General features: G+C 37.7%; 1 protein-coding gene across 1 annotated transcript; it reads left to right on the top strand.

The window, feature by feature from the left end:
* Nucleotides 1-14,293: 14,293 nt before the first annotated feature.
* LOC101610199 (cellular nucleic acid-binding protein-like) lies at nt 14,294-19,442 on the top strand. Its single transcript, XM_045148391.1, has 3 exons — nt 14,294-14,387; nt 14,449-14,778; nt 19,429-19,442. The coding sequence occupies exons 1-3, from the start codon at nt 14,294-14,296 to the stop codon at nt 19,440-19,442; spliced, it is 438 nt and encodes a 145-aa protein (XP_045004326.1).
* Nucleotides 19,443-20,298: the final 856 nt, after the last annotated feature.

The raw sequence follows: 20,298 nt of genomic DNA, 5'->3' as shown, positions 1-20,298 counted from the left end.
TTATTGTAGTCCATCATTGAAGTTCTAGTCACATAGATGTACCTTCGGGGAGTTACAACGTTTTGTTCTTCATTTGCCAAACATCACTTTGCACTTTGTGTACATGGAAGGCTGCTGTCTCATGTGGTTATGTCATTCTCTTAGAGTCTTATTCATGATCAGGCATGAAGGCAGCTTCTTCAGGAGAGTGATAGTACTCAGAACCATTACAAAAGAAACTCCTAGATCATATTAAATCTATTAGCCTTTATGATCTATCTGGTCATTATACACACACACACACACACACACACACACATATGAATTTTCTTGTATATGATATGACATTTACAGGCAATACATAGTATTATAGCTAAGGTTGAAAATAATAACATAGGTATTAGGTAAGAAAATAAGGAATGTTGTCTTCAGAAGTAAGGAAGAAGAGTTCATTAGAATTTCTGAAAATAAGATTTGATTTAGATAAGGTGAAGGTGGGAAGTATAAGAAACTAGTTTAAGTAATAGTTGGAATAGATCAATTAAACATGGTATAAATTAACTAATTTTGAAGTTTAGTTATCGGGTTTAAAAGTTTTTGCAAGTCTTTAATATAGAAAGCTTAGTTTTTTACTTGCTTAGTCTAGAGCTCAAGCACCTTAAAGAACTAATGAAAGCATGTTAGGTGGAAAAGTTAAAAGTTTGATTAAACTTGATAATTTGTTATTATCAATTGTTCATTTTACAGGCAGTATGAAATTTTATATAATTAGCCCTGGTTTCTATCTATTAGAATAAGTTTATATAAAACAAATAAAAATTTCACCACTGGGAATGTAACAGCATGCTAAGGGTCCAGGAAAGTCCTTGAACCTCAAACCCTAGGCTTTTTTCTAATTTTAATCAAAAAATTGAATTTAAAATAAACTGAGAAGGACATTTATTAAATTATTATATTTATTGAGAGAAGTGGAGCTAAGGAAAGGCATCCACATAGCTAGAGATCCCAGGTGCAAGGCCTGGGGAAAAAAGAAAGGAAAGAAAAGAGAGGAACATTTAACACAACATTTAACTTTGACAATATCCCCCCAGAGTGTACCTTTTAAAATTTGTCCTGGGGGTAACCACGGCCAAAGATTGATACCATAGAGCCATTGGGTATCATGAAAGGCTGTACGAATATATTTTTGTTTTGTTTTGTTTTTTTGGTTTTTCAAGTTAGGGTCTCACTCTGGTCCAGGCTGACCTGGAATTAACTCTGTAGTCTCAGGGTGGCCTTGAACTCATGGCGATCCTCCTACCTCTGCCTCCCGAGTGCTGGGATTAAAAGCGTGTGCCACCACGCCCAGCATGAATATATTTTTGGTCTCAGTACTTATTTAAGGATGTTCTGGCATAAGTTAGAAGAGATTTACAATTGTTTCCAGTAAAAGAAGTCTTCTGAACTAAGCAACCCCTGGCCAAAGTCATCCACATATGTGTTATAGATTTGAAAATAACCCTTTTGACATCTATGGTTGTTTTTGTTATTATAGAATTAGAATTATTAGAGATGGGGAAAACATGTATTAAGGCCTTGCTTGTTTCCCCTCTTAGAAAGATCTTGTTGTATTACTTAACAGGCAAATCATAAATTTGAGGTAACCCTTTATCTTTGGTTATACATTTCTTTCTGAGTGTTTAAGACCAAACAGATAGCTAAAACTTAATCAAGGATTTATTTTGAAGGCCACTTATGGCTCTCCAAAGGAGATTTTATGAACCAAGGAGTAACCCTAAAGCTTCTCTGATACTGATGTCTGTTAGGATAAGTCAGGGTCATGCTGGCTGAGTTATTGTTCCTTCTTTGGGAAGCCAGGAGGACTGATTGCTCCTCAGTTGTGACTCCTATTTCAGACTAAACACTGATTTTTTTTTTTTAATTTGGGGGTCTTCATATCCTCCCTGATCAGAAATACATGTGATTTACCAGGGCACCTGTGTAAAAGTGTCTCATCATCACCAGTGGCCTCATGACCTGGAGCACAGGCCAAAATATTGGACTTTTTGCTCCAATGATTCCAATTGGCTTTGGCTTCTACATAGATGATTAATACACTTAGAAAGGAAGTTACACTAACCTGGATATATGTACCATGTAGAACATTTGATTGCTAAAATAGATCTAGCTAAAGAATGGCACAAGAGCTTAAAGTCATTTTGTCCAACCTTTTTTAATTTAGTTGTTTTGTGGCAGCATAGACCATATCTGAAACACAGAAAATGGGCATACCTTATCCTTTAAATATCTAACAGCTATAAATGCAGGCAGAACATGTTATCAGTCTTGAAAACAATAAAAATCTAAACCAATTAATTTACTCTAGAAATTGTCAGAAAAGAACAAGTAAAACAGTATAAAGTCTTAGCACCTGTGTTTGAAAACATCTTTGATTAGTCCAGATACTTGTGTGGTACCAATTATCCAGGGAACAGTGGAAACAGAACCACAGAACTTTAAATTATTTCTCTAAGAATGTGCCACCTAAAGCAGCTGTTTTAAGTTCTTATCTGGTTTTGCTACCAATTTTTGAAATTTCTTACAAATACCAGGTATTGACTGAGTTGAGAATTTATCTTTAAGAATTTCCTCCTCCATGGTATTTGAAGTTACATTAGTATGTTTTCTGATTGTCTCATTTTAAGTCTCTGGAGAGAAGTAATGGACAATTCCTGTTCTCCCTACATTATCTAAATGAACCCAGTCTCAGGAGACAGGCTAGCAGAGACTTTTGGGCTATCCTGAAAGCCGGTTGTCCTATCTGAAACAAAGTGGAGGAAAGTGAATGAAGAATTTAGTCAGGTTATGCCCAATCCTGCTTTCTTCTTCTCATAGAAGGGGGACATCCCTGTGACCAGATGTGGGAGAAGAATTAGGGCTTTAAAAAAAATCTTCCTACATGAATCCTCACACAAATTTCCCTGTTTTCTCCCCAATTAAATGGAGACACATAGTGTGGTATATGTGCCTGTAGGAGCAAGGAAGGTCCAGGGCAGGATATCTGTGCTCATCTAGTCTGGCCAGCTCCCATGCCTGAGTACCCCCAGCAGTCCCCCAGCCCTGCACGTGTAAGATGTAAGACATCACAGCATATAAGCAGAGCCATTGGCAAGATAGGCCCAAGTGTGAAAACTTCTGCATCTGCTACTGTCTTAACAGCCTATATGCCCTTCTGGGGGAGGGGTTTCTTGGGACCACTTTCTCTTCTCCACTCTGTGGGAGCCTGGGATATAGGTTCCCCAATTTGTGAATGTTTCAGAATGGTCTAGGGACTAAAGGGAATTATTTTAAAGGTAACCTTTGGTTTTATCACCTTAAATATGGGGATCCTACCCTTTCTTGATATTAGAGAGAGATTGTTAACTTGTGCTTATCTATCATATGTTTTTACCCTGATATACACATTAGGTAAGCCTGATGCTTGTCTTATGTAAGGAGTTTGTAACATGATCAAATACCTTGACTCAGTTTATCTATTTAACATTTGTCTAGTGAGAAATTTTATCTAACAGCTGTGATGTTAGGTGTTCAAAAGAGAAGAACTATAAAGAGAATCACAGTTACATCATCTACTCCTTTTTCCTTGTCAGAGACAATTGGCCATTTTGTCTCTAGTCAGAGACTGGGGGACACATAGCTTAAACTTGCATTGGGTCTGAGATAAAGGGGACTCCATCTGTTTTTTCAGAGTCCAGCTTTCCATGAATTTAAATAGCATATGTTGGAAAGCAAGAGCAAAATGAAATTACAGAGCAGAGAGATAAGCATCCTGACATTCCTTATCCTATTCCGAAGTTGTTTGTTTTTACATAGCAAATTTACCCATTTGCAAAACACATAGACTCTTGTCTATATTTAACCTGACTAGACCTCCAATTACATCTGTACTTATGACTTTGTGACCCACCTAGCATAGGCATCACCTGTGTCTAATGTAAGATGAATTTAGATTAAGACTATATCCCTATATAAAACTTTAGAGTATCCTTAAGAGTCTGTAAACAGTTGAAAAATCTTTGTTTAGTCTGAAAAATTAGCCTTCTGTTCATTATAGAAGGAAATTAATTTTAGGCAAAATTTGGTCTATTTAGATGTCCTACATCTTTCCTACATATACACACTTTCATCCACGTACATTAACATTCTGATCTAAGTTTCACTCAAAAAAGCCATTTTTTTTTTGCATTTGCCTTTTTAAAAATTTTTAAATTTTTTTATTAACAACTTCCGTGATTATAAAAAGTACCCCATGGTGATACCCTGCCTCCCCTCCCCCACTTACCCCTTTGAAACTTCACCTTCCATCATACCCCCTCCTCAACTCAATCAGTCTCTTTTACTTTTGATGTCTTGATCTTTTCCTCCTATTATGATGGTCTTATGCAGGTAGTAATCAGGCACTGTGAGGCCATGGATATCCAGGCCATTTTGTGTCTGGAGGGAGCAGGTTATATGGAGTCCTGCCCTTCCTTTGGCTCTTACATTCTTTCCACCACCTCTTCTGCATTAGACCCTGAGCCTTGGAAGTTGTAATCCAGATATTGCAGTACTGAGAACTGCGGTCATTTCTTTCCATCATCATGATGCCTTCTGGGTCGTCCCAAGGTCACTGCCATCTGAAAAGAGAATATTCTAAACCAAAGTGAGACTAGCATTAATATAAAGGTGTGAACATTAACAGAAGTGCTTACTGGACAGTTTGATAAACATAGTATATACATTTGCCCACACAACAGCAGATGTTACATCCTTAGGACTCATAATAACACCTGTTTTAAGTTTTCAGTATCAGGGATGTATTCTCTTTCAATGGAGTGGGCCTCCAGTCCAATTAGAGGGCAGTTGGTTTTCCCCATAACAGACGTGCCACTATTGCACCCATTGGCTCATTTGGCCTGGCTAGCCAATTATAAGGCTTGCAATGTCCACTGATGAATATCTTGACTGGTGATTCCTCTTTCTCCCATTGAACTGTATGCAGAATGGCTTCTTCCAGCTTTTTGTCAGCTGGTCTACATGGAGGAGGTTATCAGCTCAGTTCCAGCAAGATTTCTCAGTGGCATTGCAGCACAAGTATATGGAGTCTTCAGCAATAGGGTCTATTCCTGGTGGGAAACCAAGGGCCTCAGCAATGGCCTATAATGTTTTGGGGACATCAGGGTTCTCCCTGGCCAACAACTCACTGGAAGATATCCCATACCTGATACTGAAAATTTTCTAGCAACAATCTATAGATCCTGAGTGTTCCATTGTTCAAAAAAGTAAGATTACATATGTTTTATTTATATCCTCTTAGATTATGATTAGCTGTCCCTCCACCTTTCCTTTACTCAATCTCTTCCCCAGACTTCATTTTGTCCCTTTTCACCCCCATTAGTCTATTCTTCTACTTACATATATACAATACCATCCTATTAAGTACCCCTCTCCCTTTCTCTTCCCTTTACATCTATTTTCTAGCTTACTAGCCTGTGCTACTGAGTTTTTTATTTCTCACAAAGAAGCCCAGTCATCTGTAGCTAAGATCCACACATGAGAGAGAACATTTGACACTTGGCTTTCTGGGCTTGGGTTACCTCACTTAGTATAATCCTTTCCAGATCCATCCATTTTCCTGAAAATTTCATAACTTCATTTTTCTTTACTGCTTAGTAGAACTACATTGTATAAATGTGCCATATCTTCAATATCCATTCATCAGTTGAGGGACATCTAGGCTGGTTTTATTTACCAGATATTATGAATTGAGCAGCAATGAACATGGTATATAGCATGTACTTCTAAGGAAATGAGATGAGTCCTTAGGATATATGCCTAGGAGTGCTATAGCTGGGTCATATGGTAGATCAATCTTTAGCTGTCTTAGGAACCTCCTCAGTGATTCCCACATCGCTGGACCAGATTGCATTCCCACCAACAGTGTATAAGATTTCTTCTTTTTCCACATCCTCACCAGCATTTATGGTCATTTGTTTTCATGATGGTAGCCAATCTAATAGGAGTGAGATAGAATGTAGTTTTAATCTGCATTTCCCTGATTACTAGGGATGGAGAATATTTTTTTTAGATGCTTATACACCATTTGTATTTATTCTTTTGAGAACTCTCTATTTAGTTCCATAGCCCATTTTTTGATTGGCTTGTTTGATTCCTTATTATTTAATTTTTTGAGTTCTTTGTATATCCTAGATATTAATCCTCTATCAGATATATAGCTTGCAAAGAATCTTTCCCATTCTGTAGATTGCCTCTTTGCTTTATTCACAATGTCCTTTGCTGTACAAAATTTTTGTAATTTCATGAGGTCCCAGCAGTCAGTCTGTGGCTTTATTGCCTGAGCAATTGGGGTAATATTCAGAAAATCTATTCCAAGACCAATATGTTCAAGGGTTTCCCTTACTTTTCCTCAAGCAGTTTCAGAGTTTCAGGTCTGATGTTAAGGTCTTTTATCCACTTGGACTTAATTTTTGTGCATGGAGAGAGACAAGAATCTATTTTCATCTTTCTACAGATGAATATTCATTTTTCCCAGCACCATTTGCTGAAGAGGCTGTCTTTTCTCCAGTGAGTATTTTTGGCATTTTTATTGAATATCAGGTGGGTATAGCTACTTGGACTTACATCTGGGTCCTCTATTCTGTTCCATTGATCTACATGTCTGCTTTTGTGCCAGTACCATGCTGTTTTTGTTACTATGGCTCTGTAGTATAGGTTAAAATCAGGTATAGTGATACCACAAGCCTCGTTTTTGCAGCTCATTATTATTTTAGATATTCAAGATTTTTGTGATTCCAAATAAATTTTTGGATTGTTTTTTCTATTTCCCTGAAGAATGCTGTTGGAATTTTGATGGGGATTGCATTAAATGTGTAGATTGCTTTTGGTAAGATTGCCATTTTCACAACATTGATTCTTCTGATCCAGGAACAAGGTATGTTTTTCCATTTCCTAGTGTCCTTTACATTTTTTTGCTTGAGTCTTTTAAAGTTTTCATTGTAGAGATCCTTTACTTCTGTGGTTAGGTTTATTCCAAGGTACTTTATTTTCTTTGATGCAGTTGTGAATGGGAATGATTCCCTGATTTTATCGTCTATGTGTTTGTTGTTAACATATAAGAATGCTACTGATTTCTGCGTACTTATTTTGTAACCTGCTACATGGCTGTAGGTGTTTATCAGCTCTAACAGTTTGCTGGTAGAATCATTAGGGTCCTTTATGTATAGAATCATGTCTTATACAAATAATGATAACTGAATCTCTTCCTTTCCAATTTGCACCCCTTTTATGTGTGTCTCTTGCCTTATTGCTATGGGTAAGACTTCCAGAACTATATTAAATAAAAGTGGGGACAGTGGACACCCTTGTCTTGTTCCTGATTTTAGTGGAAAAGCTTCCAGTTTTTCACCATTTAGTAATATGTTGGCTGTAGGCTTGTCATAAATAGCCTTTAATATTGAGATATGATGCTTCTATTCCTAGTCTCTGTAGGACTTTTAACATGAAAGGATGTTGGACTTTGTGAAATGCTTTATCTGCCTCTACTGAGAGGATCATATGATTTTTGCCCTTCAGTCCATTTATATAACGCATTACATTTATTGATTTGCGTATGTTGAACCATCCATGCATCTCTGTTATAAATCCTACTTGGTCTGGGTGAATGATCTTTCTGATATATTCTTGTATTCTCTTTGCCAATATTTTGTTGACAATTTTTGCATCTATGTTCATGAGGGAGATTGGTCTGTAATTTTCTTTTTTTGTTCTATCTTTGTTTTGTTTTGGTATCAGAGTGATACCAGCTTCATAGAAGGAGTTTGGTAGGATTCCTTTTTCTGGGCCTGGACATTTTTTATTTGGGAGATTTTTGATAACTGATCAGATCTCCATACTTGTTACAGGTCTATTTAAGTTATTAATCTCATCTTGATTTAATTTAGGTAGGTTATATAAATCAAGGAAATCATCCATTTCTTTCAGATTTTCATACTTAGTGGAGTATATATTTTTATAGTATGTCCCTGTGATATTTTGAATTTCTCTGGTGTCTGTTGTGATGTTACCTTTTTCATCTCTAATTTTGTTAATTTGTGTCTCTCCTCTCTTTCTTTTGGTCAGATTTGCTAAGGGTTTATCAATCATGTTTATCCTTTCAAAGAACCAACTCTTTGTTTCATTGATTCTTTGGATTTTTTTTTTTTATTCTATTTCATTAATTTCTTCCTAATCTTTATTACTTCTTCCCATCTACTGATTTTTGGTTTGCCTTGTTCTTCCTTTTCCAAGGCTTTAAGGTGAAGCATTAGGTCATTTACTTGAGACCTTTCTAATTTCTTGATATAGGCACTTCAAGCTTTAAATTTACCTCTTAGAACTGCCTTCATTGTGTCCCAGAGATATTGGTATGTTGTGTTCTCATTATCATTTGACTCTATGAATTTTTAATTTCCTTCTTGATTTTTTTCATTGACACATTCATCATTTAGTAGTGTATTGTTTAGTTTCCATGATTTTGTGTATGATCTATAGCTTTTCTTGCTATTGATTTGTAGTTTTATTCCACTGTGGTCTGATAGAATGCAAGGAATTATTTCAATTTTTCTGTATTTGTTAAGAGTTGCTTTGTGTCCTAATATATGGTCTATTTTAGAGAATGTTCCATGTGCTGCTGAAAAAAATGTATATTCTGCAGCATTTGGATGAAATGTCCTGTATATATCTGTTAGGTCCATTGCTTCTATGACATCATTTAGTCCAGGTGTCTCTCTGTTTATTTTTTCCTGGGATGACCTGTCAATTGAGGAGAGTGGGGTGTTGAAGTCCCCCACTACCACTGTTCTTGGTGTTTCTGTGATCTTAGTTCTAATAGCATTTGTTTGATGAATTTGGGAGCCCCCATGTTAGGTGCATATATGTTTAGGATTGTAATGTCCTCCTGTTGGAGTGTGCCCTTAATCAATATAAAGTGACCTTCCTTATCTTTCTTGAGTAACGTTGGACTGAAGTCTAGCTTGTCAGATATTAGGATAGCAACCCCTGCTTGTTTTCTAGGCCCATTTGCTTGAAACACCATTTTCCAACCTCTCATCCTAAGATAATGTCCATCCTTTGTAGAAAGGTGAGTTTCTTAGAGACAAAAAATTGTAGGATCCTGCCTTTTAACCCGGTCTGCAAACCTATGTCTTTTGGTTGGGGCATTGAGGCCATTGATATTAAGAGATATTACTGAAAGGTGTATATTTATGTTTGCTGCTTTTTTTTTTTTTAGTTCCGGTTCTACCTTTTCTCTATTGTGTTAACTCGTATTTGAGTATTGTTTGTTTTTTTTTCCAGGTTCCTTTTATGTGTGCTTTTCCTTCTCTTCAGCATGGATGATTCTTTCAAGTATTTTCTGTAGGACTGGTTTTGTCTTCAAATAGTCCTTTAGCTTGCTTTTGTCATGGAATGTCCTTATTTCTCCGTCTATTTGAATGGATAGTTTTGCAGGATAAAGTAACCTTGGTTGACAGTTGTTATTTTTCAGAACTTGGAATACATCACTCCAAGCCCTTCTGGCTTTTAAAGTTTGTGTAGAGTAATCTGATGTAATCCTTATGGGCTTGCCTTTGTAGGTAACTTGATTTTTCTCTCTAACTCCGTTCAATATTTTTTCTTTGGATTGTGTGTTTGGTAGTTTGATTATAATATGGTGAGGAGAGGTTCTTTCCAGGTTTTGTCTGCCTGGAGTTCTAAAGGCTTCCTGTATCTGCATTGGAACCTCTTTCCCAATTTGGGGGAAGTTTTCTTCATGATTTCAACCAATACAAGATTTAAAGAGGGCAAACATCTAACTCTGTAGCTCAAGTCCAACAAATCTAGTTAATGACAAGTCTCCAAGACTGATAATTTTAACCACTGACAAGTCTGTGGAGTTCCAATTCCACCTCTCCAGTTAGGCTACTCACAGTCCCAGGAAAGTTCATCTAGTGCTGGCAGCTCTGCTTGGCAGCCATCCCACAGACCTGGCATCTCCACTGGGTCTCCACTGAAACCCATGGTTCATCATCATGGCTCCTTTGGGTCTCCATGCAGTTAATCCAACAAACCTACTTCACACTGCCCATGTCCACTTCTAAAACAGAAAACTGTGTTGCAACTCAATAACCCTCTCTTTCCTGTGTTTGTTACACTCCATAATACTAGCTGGGCTACTAACTTGTTGATACAGGCAGATAAACAGACTTTGAAAAACAGGGCACTCCTTCAGCATTCAGGTCCCTTCAAAGGACTCTGCTTTTTTTTTTTTTTTCCTTGTCGTTTCAATGCAGATCACTGGCCCAATCTCAATGTTTGTAATCTTTCAAACAATCACAGCTGAGCAGGCTGTAGTTTTGACCCAAAGATTTGATATTTTTCTGTGACCTATTCCTCTGCTCACTCCAGTTCATTTCCATGCAATGCCACCCTGCACACGTTCTCAGGACATGGGCATAACAGCAAGCTTCTCACACAAACTGCTTCTAGCCTAGTCCAGGCAAAGCTCTTTCTCACCTTCATAAGCCAAACCTCATAGTGCTTAGTTCTTACTGCATTCAGGTCTTTCAACTCTGATCATAATAGTCCATCAAGCTGTACTGTAAGACATCTCTTAGGCCAAAATTTGAAATTCTTCCACATTCCTCTTGAAAATCAGCTGCAAAAGGCCAAAAGCCATGTAGTCAGGTTTCTAGTAGCAAGAATCCCACTTTTCTGTACCAACTTTACTGTTACACTAAGGTTCACATTGCTAGCAGAACACACCTGACCAAGAGAAGGTTGTAGAAAAAAGGATTCATTTTGGCTTACATTCTCAAGGGGAAGTTCCATGATGGTAGGGGAAAATGATGACATGAGCAGAGAGTGAACATCACCCCCTGGCCAACAACAGGTGGACAACAGCAACAGTGTGCCAAACACTGGCAATAGGAAGCTAAAACCTACAAGCCTGCTCCAACAACACATGGCCTCCAGGAGGCATTAATTCCCAAATCTCCATCAACTGGGAACATTGCATTCAGAACACCTAAGTTAATGGGGAGCACCTGAATCCAACCACCACAGTCTATTTTTCCATTTAGTTGTAATTTTTTTTTCATTATGTGTTTTGAAGCTCTGTTGTGATACATATACATATTTAAGATTACTAAGTGTTTTTGGAAAGTTAACGTCATTATAATTATCATGTTTCTCTTCATTTCTGGCAATTTACCTTGTTTTTAAATCTCTTTTGTCTGACTTTGATGTAACTGCCCAACTTTCTTTTGTTTAGCTCTTATATGGGATATTTGATTTCTTCCCTTTATATTTAAACTGTTTATGTGTATGATATATATATATATATATATATATATCATATATATATATATAATGTTTGCAAATACATGTTTATGTGGTCTTCATGTATGTATATATGTGCATTTATATGTGTGTGGGTTTATGTATGTGGAAGTTACACACATGTATGTGCATGTAATGTGGAGTCTTCTAGTTGATGCCTTTTTCAGTTGCTTGCCACTTTACTATTTGAGATAGGATTTTTTTCACTGTACTTAGGGCTCACTGAATCAGCCCTAAATATCCTCCTATCTCTGCTTCCCTACCACCACAGCACTGGGATTAAAGAAATGCACAAGTACTCCTAGCAGTGTACATGATTATTATAGATCCAAATCCAGGTCCTCATCTTGCAAGTCAAGGGCTTTACCCTCTAATCCATCTTTCCAGCCCTACATATTTATATTTTAAGTGGATCCATGTGGCTAGGATGAACATATCTATATGTAATAACAAATCCAATAAACATAGTTTATAATTAATTGTTATTACTAATGATAAGTACAGAGAATAGAGTCCAGTAACTGAAATCCAAAAAGCCATGACTAACCAAGAGGACAGATGACCATCAGCTTTGGTTTTATTTATTTATTTATTTTCTAGTTGTTCCTCCCTTTGGAATCTTTTGACGGAACATTTTCTCACTCATGGAAATTCATATTCTTTTGTCTAACTCATCAGTCTATTCAGATCCCCCACATACATTCAAAGTAACCAACCTAATCCACCCCTTTTCGACATCTGGTTTACATTCCCAAAGATATAAGAAAACCTGATCCAAGTCACCATATAGTTGCCCCTTCAGGACTCTTCCCTGAACTGGTAGCTTTCTGTTTTACTTGCTTTCCTTAAAAATTCACACCAGTTCATTTCTACACAACGCAACCCTGCACAACTTCTCAGGACCCAGGCATAACAGCAAGCTTCCCACATAAACTGCTAACCCAGTTCAGGCAAAGCCAGTTTTTACCCTCATAAGCCAAACCTCACACTCCATAGTTCTTACTGCATACAGGTCTGTCAACTCTGACCAGAATAGTCCATCAAGCTATACTTACAGCACTGCAAGGAGTCTCTTAGGCCAAGGTTTCAAATCCTTTCACATTCCTCTTGAAAATCAGCTCCAAAAGGCCAAAGCCACACAGTCAGGTGTTTAGCATCAATTCTACTCCTCAGTACCACTTTAATGTTGCAGTCAGGTTCACATTGCTGTCATATATATATATATATATATACATATATATACTGTATATATGTTATATACATATGTGTGTGTGTGTGTGTGTGTGTGTGTGTGTGTGTGTAGAGAGAGAGAGGTGACAGACTCATCCTAAACTAAGCTGGCATCAAACTCATGGAAATCCTCTTGCCTCAGCTTTCCAAATGCTGAGATTACAAGGCATGAGTCACCATGCCAACATAAGGGGGACCACAGCAACAGGAGAGTGTGCCAAACACTGGCAAGGGGAAACTATGTATTCAAAATCCCTGAAAGGAGGCCTGTAATTTTCCAGGAATCAGATATGACCAGAATTACTAAATCCTCATGCCTCCCCACCTTGACTCAGCATATTGCCTTTGCATTTTCTTAGCATTTTTCCAAGTGTTTGTTTTTGTTTCTCAAGACCAAGTATACCTGTATTGATTCCCTGAACCCCCTTCAAAACCTCACAGGTCTTATGTGCCACCCCAGCTTTCTTGCCAAAGTGAGCACACCCAGTCAGGGGATAGCATTTCTTTCTTGCTAATTTGAAAGTCTCCATCCCTAGAACAGTTTCTCAAAGCCTGGAGATGCAGCTTTGTTTCCAGGGACAAGAGCATCATTGGGCCAAAGTAATATCTACCACCAAAATCCATGAGGACCAGGAGAAGCACCTTTTCACTGCTATCTGTATAGAATTAAGTGCATGAACACAAAGTACAGGCTATGTGAGTGCTCCTTCTAAAGAGTGCTTTTTGGTTTATTCTGGTTTGTTGTGAACTGTTGAGTCAGTATTGAGAATATGGAGACAGAGAAGATTGAACAACTGTCTCTCATTGTGAAGTCTGCCGTCTCAAGGTGCCATTATCCAAGATTCTCTAAGGAAAGTGATATGAGTATGGAGGGCCACATGCATGATCTTTAGAGATGCCTCTTTAGATGATGTTTAGAGACATAACAGGCATCAGAGATGCAAATTTACTTGGGAATGAGCAACAAAACAGAAAATGCAGAAACACGGCAACTCTGGGGAGATCCAGAACAGAGGTCAGTGCATATTCTTTGCATTGCTCTAAGTCCAGCACCTTGCATAGCAGAAGGTAGCTGGGATGATTCCCAAGACCTTCCTTACCATCATATGTGTGGCAATGGAGAGCATCTAAAATGCATCACACCTTGGGATGCAGGACTATCCAAGCCTAGGAGCTTCCACTCAGTATTTGCTGGCCTTGAAATACAATCTTCCTGTATGTACTGGATCAGGGACTTCGTAAAGTCTTTCTAAACAATTTGTATAAGAAAATTCTAAGAGCATGGTTGATAAGCAGATAACATTTCATTCCTTCTTTCTCTCTCAGGTCCAGCTAATGATGGCTCCTTTCTACTATCTGATACACCTTGTCTTCATCAAAGAAAAATTTGAAGCTAACATGTTTATCATATATCATAGTGTGAATTATGAGCAGCTTGGGACTAACTCCATCTGACTCACTAAAGACAATAGGTTTCAATGAAGAAATGCTTGGTCAGATATAATTGTGTTTATTCTGGCCGAAATACTCAGAAAGCTGCATTAAAAAAAAAATCTCAGGAGACCCGCGTGTGGCGCAGCCAAGGACCCTGAAAACAAACAGACACCGCTTTGCAAGTCGCTTTTCGGGACCTGCATCTGAGTCTCCACAGCTGGCGGGTCGCTCAGACGCCGAAGCTCTAATTGCAGCCATGAGCAGCAACAAGCGCTTCAAGTGTGGACGATCTGGCCACTGGGCCAGGGAATGCCCTGCTGGTGGAGGTCAGGGTCGTGGAATGAGAAGCTGTGGCAGAGGTGGTTTTTACCTCGGATTGAGGTTTCCAGTTTGTTCCCTCATCTCTTCCAGACATCTGTTATTGCTGTAGTGAGTCTGGTCATCTTGCCAAGGATTGTGATCTTCAGGAAGATGCCTGCTATAACTGCGGCAGAGGTGGCCGCATTGCCAAGGACTGCAAGGAGCCCAAGAGAGAGCGAGAGCAGTGCTGCAACAGCTGTGGCAAACCAGGCCTTCTGGCTCGTGACTGTGACCACGCCGATGAGCAGAAGTGCTATTCTTGGGGAGAATTTGGACACATTCAGAAAGACTGCACCAAAGTAAAGTGCTATAGGTGTGGTGAAACTGGTTTTGTAGACATCAATTGCAGCAAGGCAAGTAAAGTCAACTGCTACCGTTGTGGTGAGTCAGGGCGTCTTGCACGGGAATGCACAATTGAGGCTACAGCCTTATTATTGTCCTTTGTCGCCCTCCTTTTTCTGATTGATGGTTGTATTATTTTCTCTGAATCCTCTTCACTGGCCAAAGATTGGCAGATAGAAGCTGTTCCCATGCCATTGAGCTTTACTTGCACTGTAAAAGGAGGAAAGTGGTGGAACAAAAACTACTTCCTGCATTTAACTACAAAAAAAAGTTTGTTTAGTTTGATAGAGGTGTCATGTATAATGCTTTGTTAAAGAGCCCCCTTTCCGTGCCACTTGTGAATAGGGATCAATGAATGGAAGAGTTGAGTCAGACTAGTAAGCCCTTCTGGGTTTCTTGGGTGTGTTCCCATGTAGGAGATAAAACCAGTTTTGAAAGTGTCTATGAGCTTTCATTTGTAACTTTAATTTCAGCACAATGATGGTTTTGGATTGCTTGACCTGAGTAGCTATTAAATAACATCGAGTAACATCTGCATCAGGCCCTCAGAACATACAGCTGAGTGGGAGTAAACAAAATAAAAAGAGAAATGTGTGCATGGCTATGCTAGAGAAGTGGGATGCAAGGAGCAGGTTCGTGCACTGCTGATGCTGGACGCACAGGTGGAGATGGCAGAGGTGTAGAACACATTTTCAAAGATGAAATCTACAATCCACAGGAAACATCCATGCTCAGAGTTAACATAATTTGGAGCTATTCAGGAATTTCAGAGAAATGCATTTTCACAGAAATCAAGATGTTAATTTTTGTATACTATATCACTTAGACAACTGTATTTCATTTGCTGTAATCAGTTTTTAAAAGTCAGATGGAAGGGCTGGAGAGATGGCTTAGCGGTTAAACGCTTGCCTGTGAAGCCTAAGGACCCCGGTTCGAGGCTCAGTTCTCCAGGTCCCACGTTAGCCAGATGCACAAGGGGGCACATGCATCTGGAGTTCGTTTGCAGAGGCTGGAAGCCCTGGCGTGCCCATTCCCTCTTTCTCCCTCTATCTGTCTTTCTCTCTGTGTCTGTCGCTCTCAAATAAATAAATAAAATTATAAAAAAAAAGTCATATGGAAAAAGCAACTGAAGTCCTAGAAAACAGAAGATATAATTTTAAATTATTCCAATAAAGCTGGGGGAGGAAGGGGAGTTTGACTAAGGTTAAAAAAAATTCAGGGCACTCAGCTCTTTTCTTGTTAATTGTATTTAGAAATACTTGTTTATTTTGACTATGAAGGTAAATAATTTTTTTAAAAAAAATTATACTGATGAACATCTAAATAAGTTTGTTGTGTTGCTGTGCAGAGACTTTATCTATCAGGAAAAGATAGCCCTAGGGAAAAAAAGTAAATCTCAAAATATCTCCTGAGACCATGAATGTACTTAGATCTTATGCTTTAATCCATAAACCAAACCTTGTTATATTTCCATTTTGTTTTTACCTGACAGCGACCTCTTCTAATAGCAATAATGCTATTCTAAGAATTCAGAACTAATTGTTAAAATGCAACTGAAGTCCTAAAGTTATTTATAAACATAGTTGTGTTTTGTGCTTTTCTGTTATGTGGCAGTTCAGATAAATCCAAGAGTCTACAGTATTCATGATCCTAACCATATGGCATAGGTCCTGACAGGAAAATCTTTAACAGCAGTTTCTTAGACAAGCAATGGTTACCCTGGTGAGTGACATTTAAGCCAATAGTGCTCCTAAAGGGACACCAGTTCCCTTGGGGAGGGGAGGGAGACTGCTTTTGGTCTTGCCCTGGTCCTCACCAACTTGTAGGCACAAGGCTGATGTCCAGAGGAAAGACATGAAAGGGACAGATGACTCACTTCCACAAAGGAAAAAATATACCTAGAAACAAGGGTGTGAGAGACTTAAAGCTCCCCTTACAGAAATAAATGTCTTTAGATTAGAAGGGTATGCTCTCTTTCAACAATCCTAGAAATTTTTTCTTAAATTTTAACTAACCCCACTAATATGCTTAACTAATATGCTTAAAGTTAAAGTCTCTCATTTATCTACCACCAAACTGTCACTTTTCCCCACTCTTGGCTTCTTTCCTTCTAATAAGGCTGGGATATTTCCTCATTCCATTAAAAATAAGTACACTTCTAGCCTCTTTCACTTTATCCAGATAGTCATGCTAGGTTTTATTCTACCTTTGTCTGCTGGATGATTTCCATCACACCTCCAACCTTAAAACCAAGAACTTCTCCCTATTCCCACATTCTTTTTCTATTATTGTTTGTGTTAGTCAGTTTTTTTTTTTTACCTTGATGAACTAACTCCCCTCCAACAACAACAATAATAATAAACTTACAGGAGACAAGACGGATTTAAATTCATGATTTCTATTTCCAATCCATGGTTGGCAGGTTACATGGCCTTTTTTTTTTTTTCTTACTAGGTGGAAGCCATAGTCAGACAGGCATGGTGGAAAGGTGCTAGCCCCACAGCAGACATGAAGTAGAGGAAGGACCTATCACAAAAATATATGCTTTAAATGTATACCAACAGTGGCATGTCCTCTGACCTTATCCTACATGCTATTAGACCATTGAGCTATCAGTTCATCAATGGACTAACCCATTGATGAAGGCAGAGCACTCATGATCCAACTACTTCTCATTCGTGCCACTATCTTGGGACCACAACTTTAACATATGATCATTTGTGGAGGTATTTCATGTCAAACCCATATCAGCATTCTATTTTTCTGCACCAGTAATAGCCAAATTCCATGGGAATTCTGGCCACACTGCTTGTCTCCACTTTACTCCTTAGTCACATTTACAGTAAGACAATCTGTCTCACAAGATATATATATATATATATATATATATATATATATATATATATATATATATATATATAATTATATATATATAATATAATATAATATATTATATATATATATATAATGTGATATATGACTACTTATAGGTCATAGGTTGATTTGGAAGTATACACACAAAGCTATTATAGTAGCTGCTCTTCTCTTTGGGAATAAAGTATAAGAATTATAAGAATGAAATATGGAAATGAATTAGGAAACAACTGTCAGAATATTTCTTATGGACCTTACAAATAACTTTTCTGAGAACATTGCTATGAAATGCTTTTCTGCCATATTCTTTACTTGCAAATTTCCCTAAAATTGTATGATTGTACAACCATGTAATCTAACCACCTAAAGAAATATGACTAGGTTTCCTCCTCCTTGGTGTGCCTTTGGCCTGAACAACACAGATGACCAATATTGACAAAAAATGCTTAGAGATGCTAACTGATCATAGGCTATGTTCTTTGCTCAGTTTCCTCAGTGGCTTGGTTGGACTTGACCTAGAACAAGTGTACATGCATGAGGAGTGCTGACCATAGCATTGAAGACAACAAGGTCACTTACTAAGTGCCACAGATTTGCTGAAGTCAACAGGTGGGCTTAGTGTGATTACATTTGTGGGTGGAGTATATGTGTGTTCTGGGCCAATAGAGTCCAGAACAGGTCGTACACCTGTAAATTCCTTTCTTTAACACATGTTTAAGGATTATCCAAAGTCATAAATTCCTTGACCTTTGTCTATACAATGTTCAACTTGTTCATGTGTTACTGTTTTATGACTGTTCAATAAAAATACCTATAAAGTGCCTATAAGCAAAAGGTTATAGGTACAGAAATATCAAAGCAGTAACAATGGCAGATACAGCAGGTTTACCCTGTGTTTAAACAACTCCAAAGATCATTCTTCTTTCCCTTCTCTTCAAGGCTCTGCTGTCAGAGTAGCTATCCTACTCTTGAATAACTTTAAGGGCTAGTTTCTTATCCCTCAGGCTGTGCTCCTAGAAGCAGCTAGCTCACTCTTGAACAAATTATTCCAAGGGTTAGTTTCTATAATTCCAAGGCTATGCATCCCTCCATTCAACTAAGCACTTCTCCTTTGGAAATGAATAGAATTTGCCTTTGGGTTACATTCTATTTTACTCTATATACTTGAATATACTTTGCATTAATCATAATTAGCATATGAATTTTTGGCCTTTGTTAAATAAATTTAAATTTTCTATTACATTTAGTAGAGAAATTATGCTATTTTCAAGCAAAGAATGAAAGGATAAGCAACCTATAATTTCTTTATCTAGATATGTAGATGTAAATAACAACTAATCCTCTATCTTTTTCTAAATACATTTTAGTGTAATCATTCCATAGGAACTATTTGTAAGAGACTTCCTTTAGTACCAGATAAATGAGACATGATTATTTCATAAAGAGCTAAATGGTAAACATATTCATGTGTCACACACACACACAAAAATCCCACGTATAGTATTTGGCTTTCAGACTACTCTTTACTTCCCTTTAGCTCCTCCTTCCAAGACTAAATTCAAACACCCAGTAAGGCTGATAATTCCTTCTTGAACATTTGGTATTTTCTTTTTCTGTAAGAACATTCATTACTGTGTAATTCATTAGCTCCTCTTTTGGACAACAACATCTTTATCTGCTTACTACAGCTGAAATCTCCAAATGTTGAGTCTCTTAAAGGCTCACTTTATAGTGATATAAGACCAATGAAAGGATAGCAGGCTACATCATATGTAACCTCTATGGTCATAACTCTGGCATTTATGTTTCTAACAGATATTTCTGAATGATTGAAATTGCCTCTCCAATACTTCAACCTTCCTGTGCCCTAAGTGGAACTGTGGATCTATCCTATCAAAACTATGAATGATCTCCATCAGTGACCACCACCTACTCTGTTCACTCACTCAAGCAATAAATACAAAAGGTATCTTTAATTCCTACTTTTCTGCAAGCTTCATTAAACCCAATGGTAAAGGCTGATGAGTCTATATGAACAATATACCTTGTATGACTAAAAACATGTCTCCCCACCATCACCAAATTACTACCTCAAGGTCCTCCTTCGCACTTCATTTACATAGTTTTTATTCATTTCCCACAGGGAACCTGGATAAATCTTATTAATATATGAAACTGAATAAGATTATGTCCATGTGTTTCTGCTCATGGGTGGAGGTGCAGAAGAAGATCTTAGCTGCACCATTCTGCTTTCAAATTCTTGAACTTATGAGCTGCTTTTCCTACAGAGAATGCACTTCACATATTCTTTCTTTTGCTATAAAATTCTCCATTTAACCCCCTCAACTACCCAATTTTCATTTCTTCAAAGGCTAGTGCTCTTTTGGCTTTATAATATTGATACAGATTCCAAATCTGCAGAAACGGCTTCCCAAATCTGTTTAAATCTGATTTCTATTTCTGTCTTTAACTTTGGTCAATTTCTCCTAGAATTTCCAGTGATTTCTCTGCTTACAACTTCTTATCTTTTCTAACTGGTTGTAAGTTTCTTGGGGGCATGGTGACATTTCTCTTGTCCCAAGCCAATTTTACTATGTCCACATAGTGTTTTTTCTTGTATGAGAAGTTAGCAAACAGTTGTCAAATAGATTCATTTCCTGTATTTTGTCCAGAGGGGGAGATTTA

The sequence above is a fragment of the Jaculus jaculus genome, chromosome 4 (genome assembly GCF_020740685.1).
Source record: "Jaculus jaculus isolate mJacJac1 chromosome 4, mJacJac1.mat.Y.cur, whole genome shotgun sequence".
NCBI lineage: Eukaryota > Metazoa > Chordata > Mammalia > Rodentia > Dipodidae > Jaculus > Jaculus jaculus.
The sequence above is the reverse complement of the archived record's forward strand: the minus strand, read 5'-3'. Positions and strand labels throughout refer to the sequence as shown.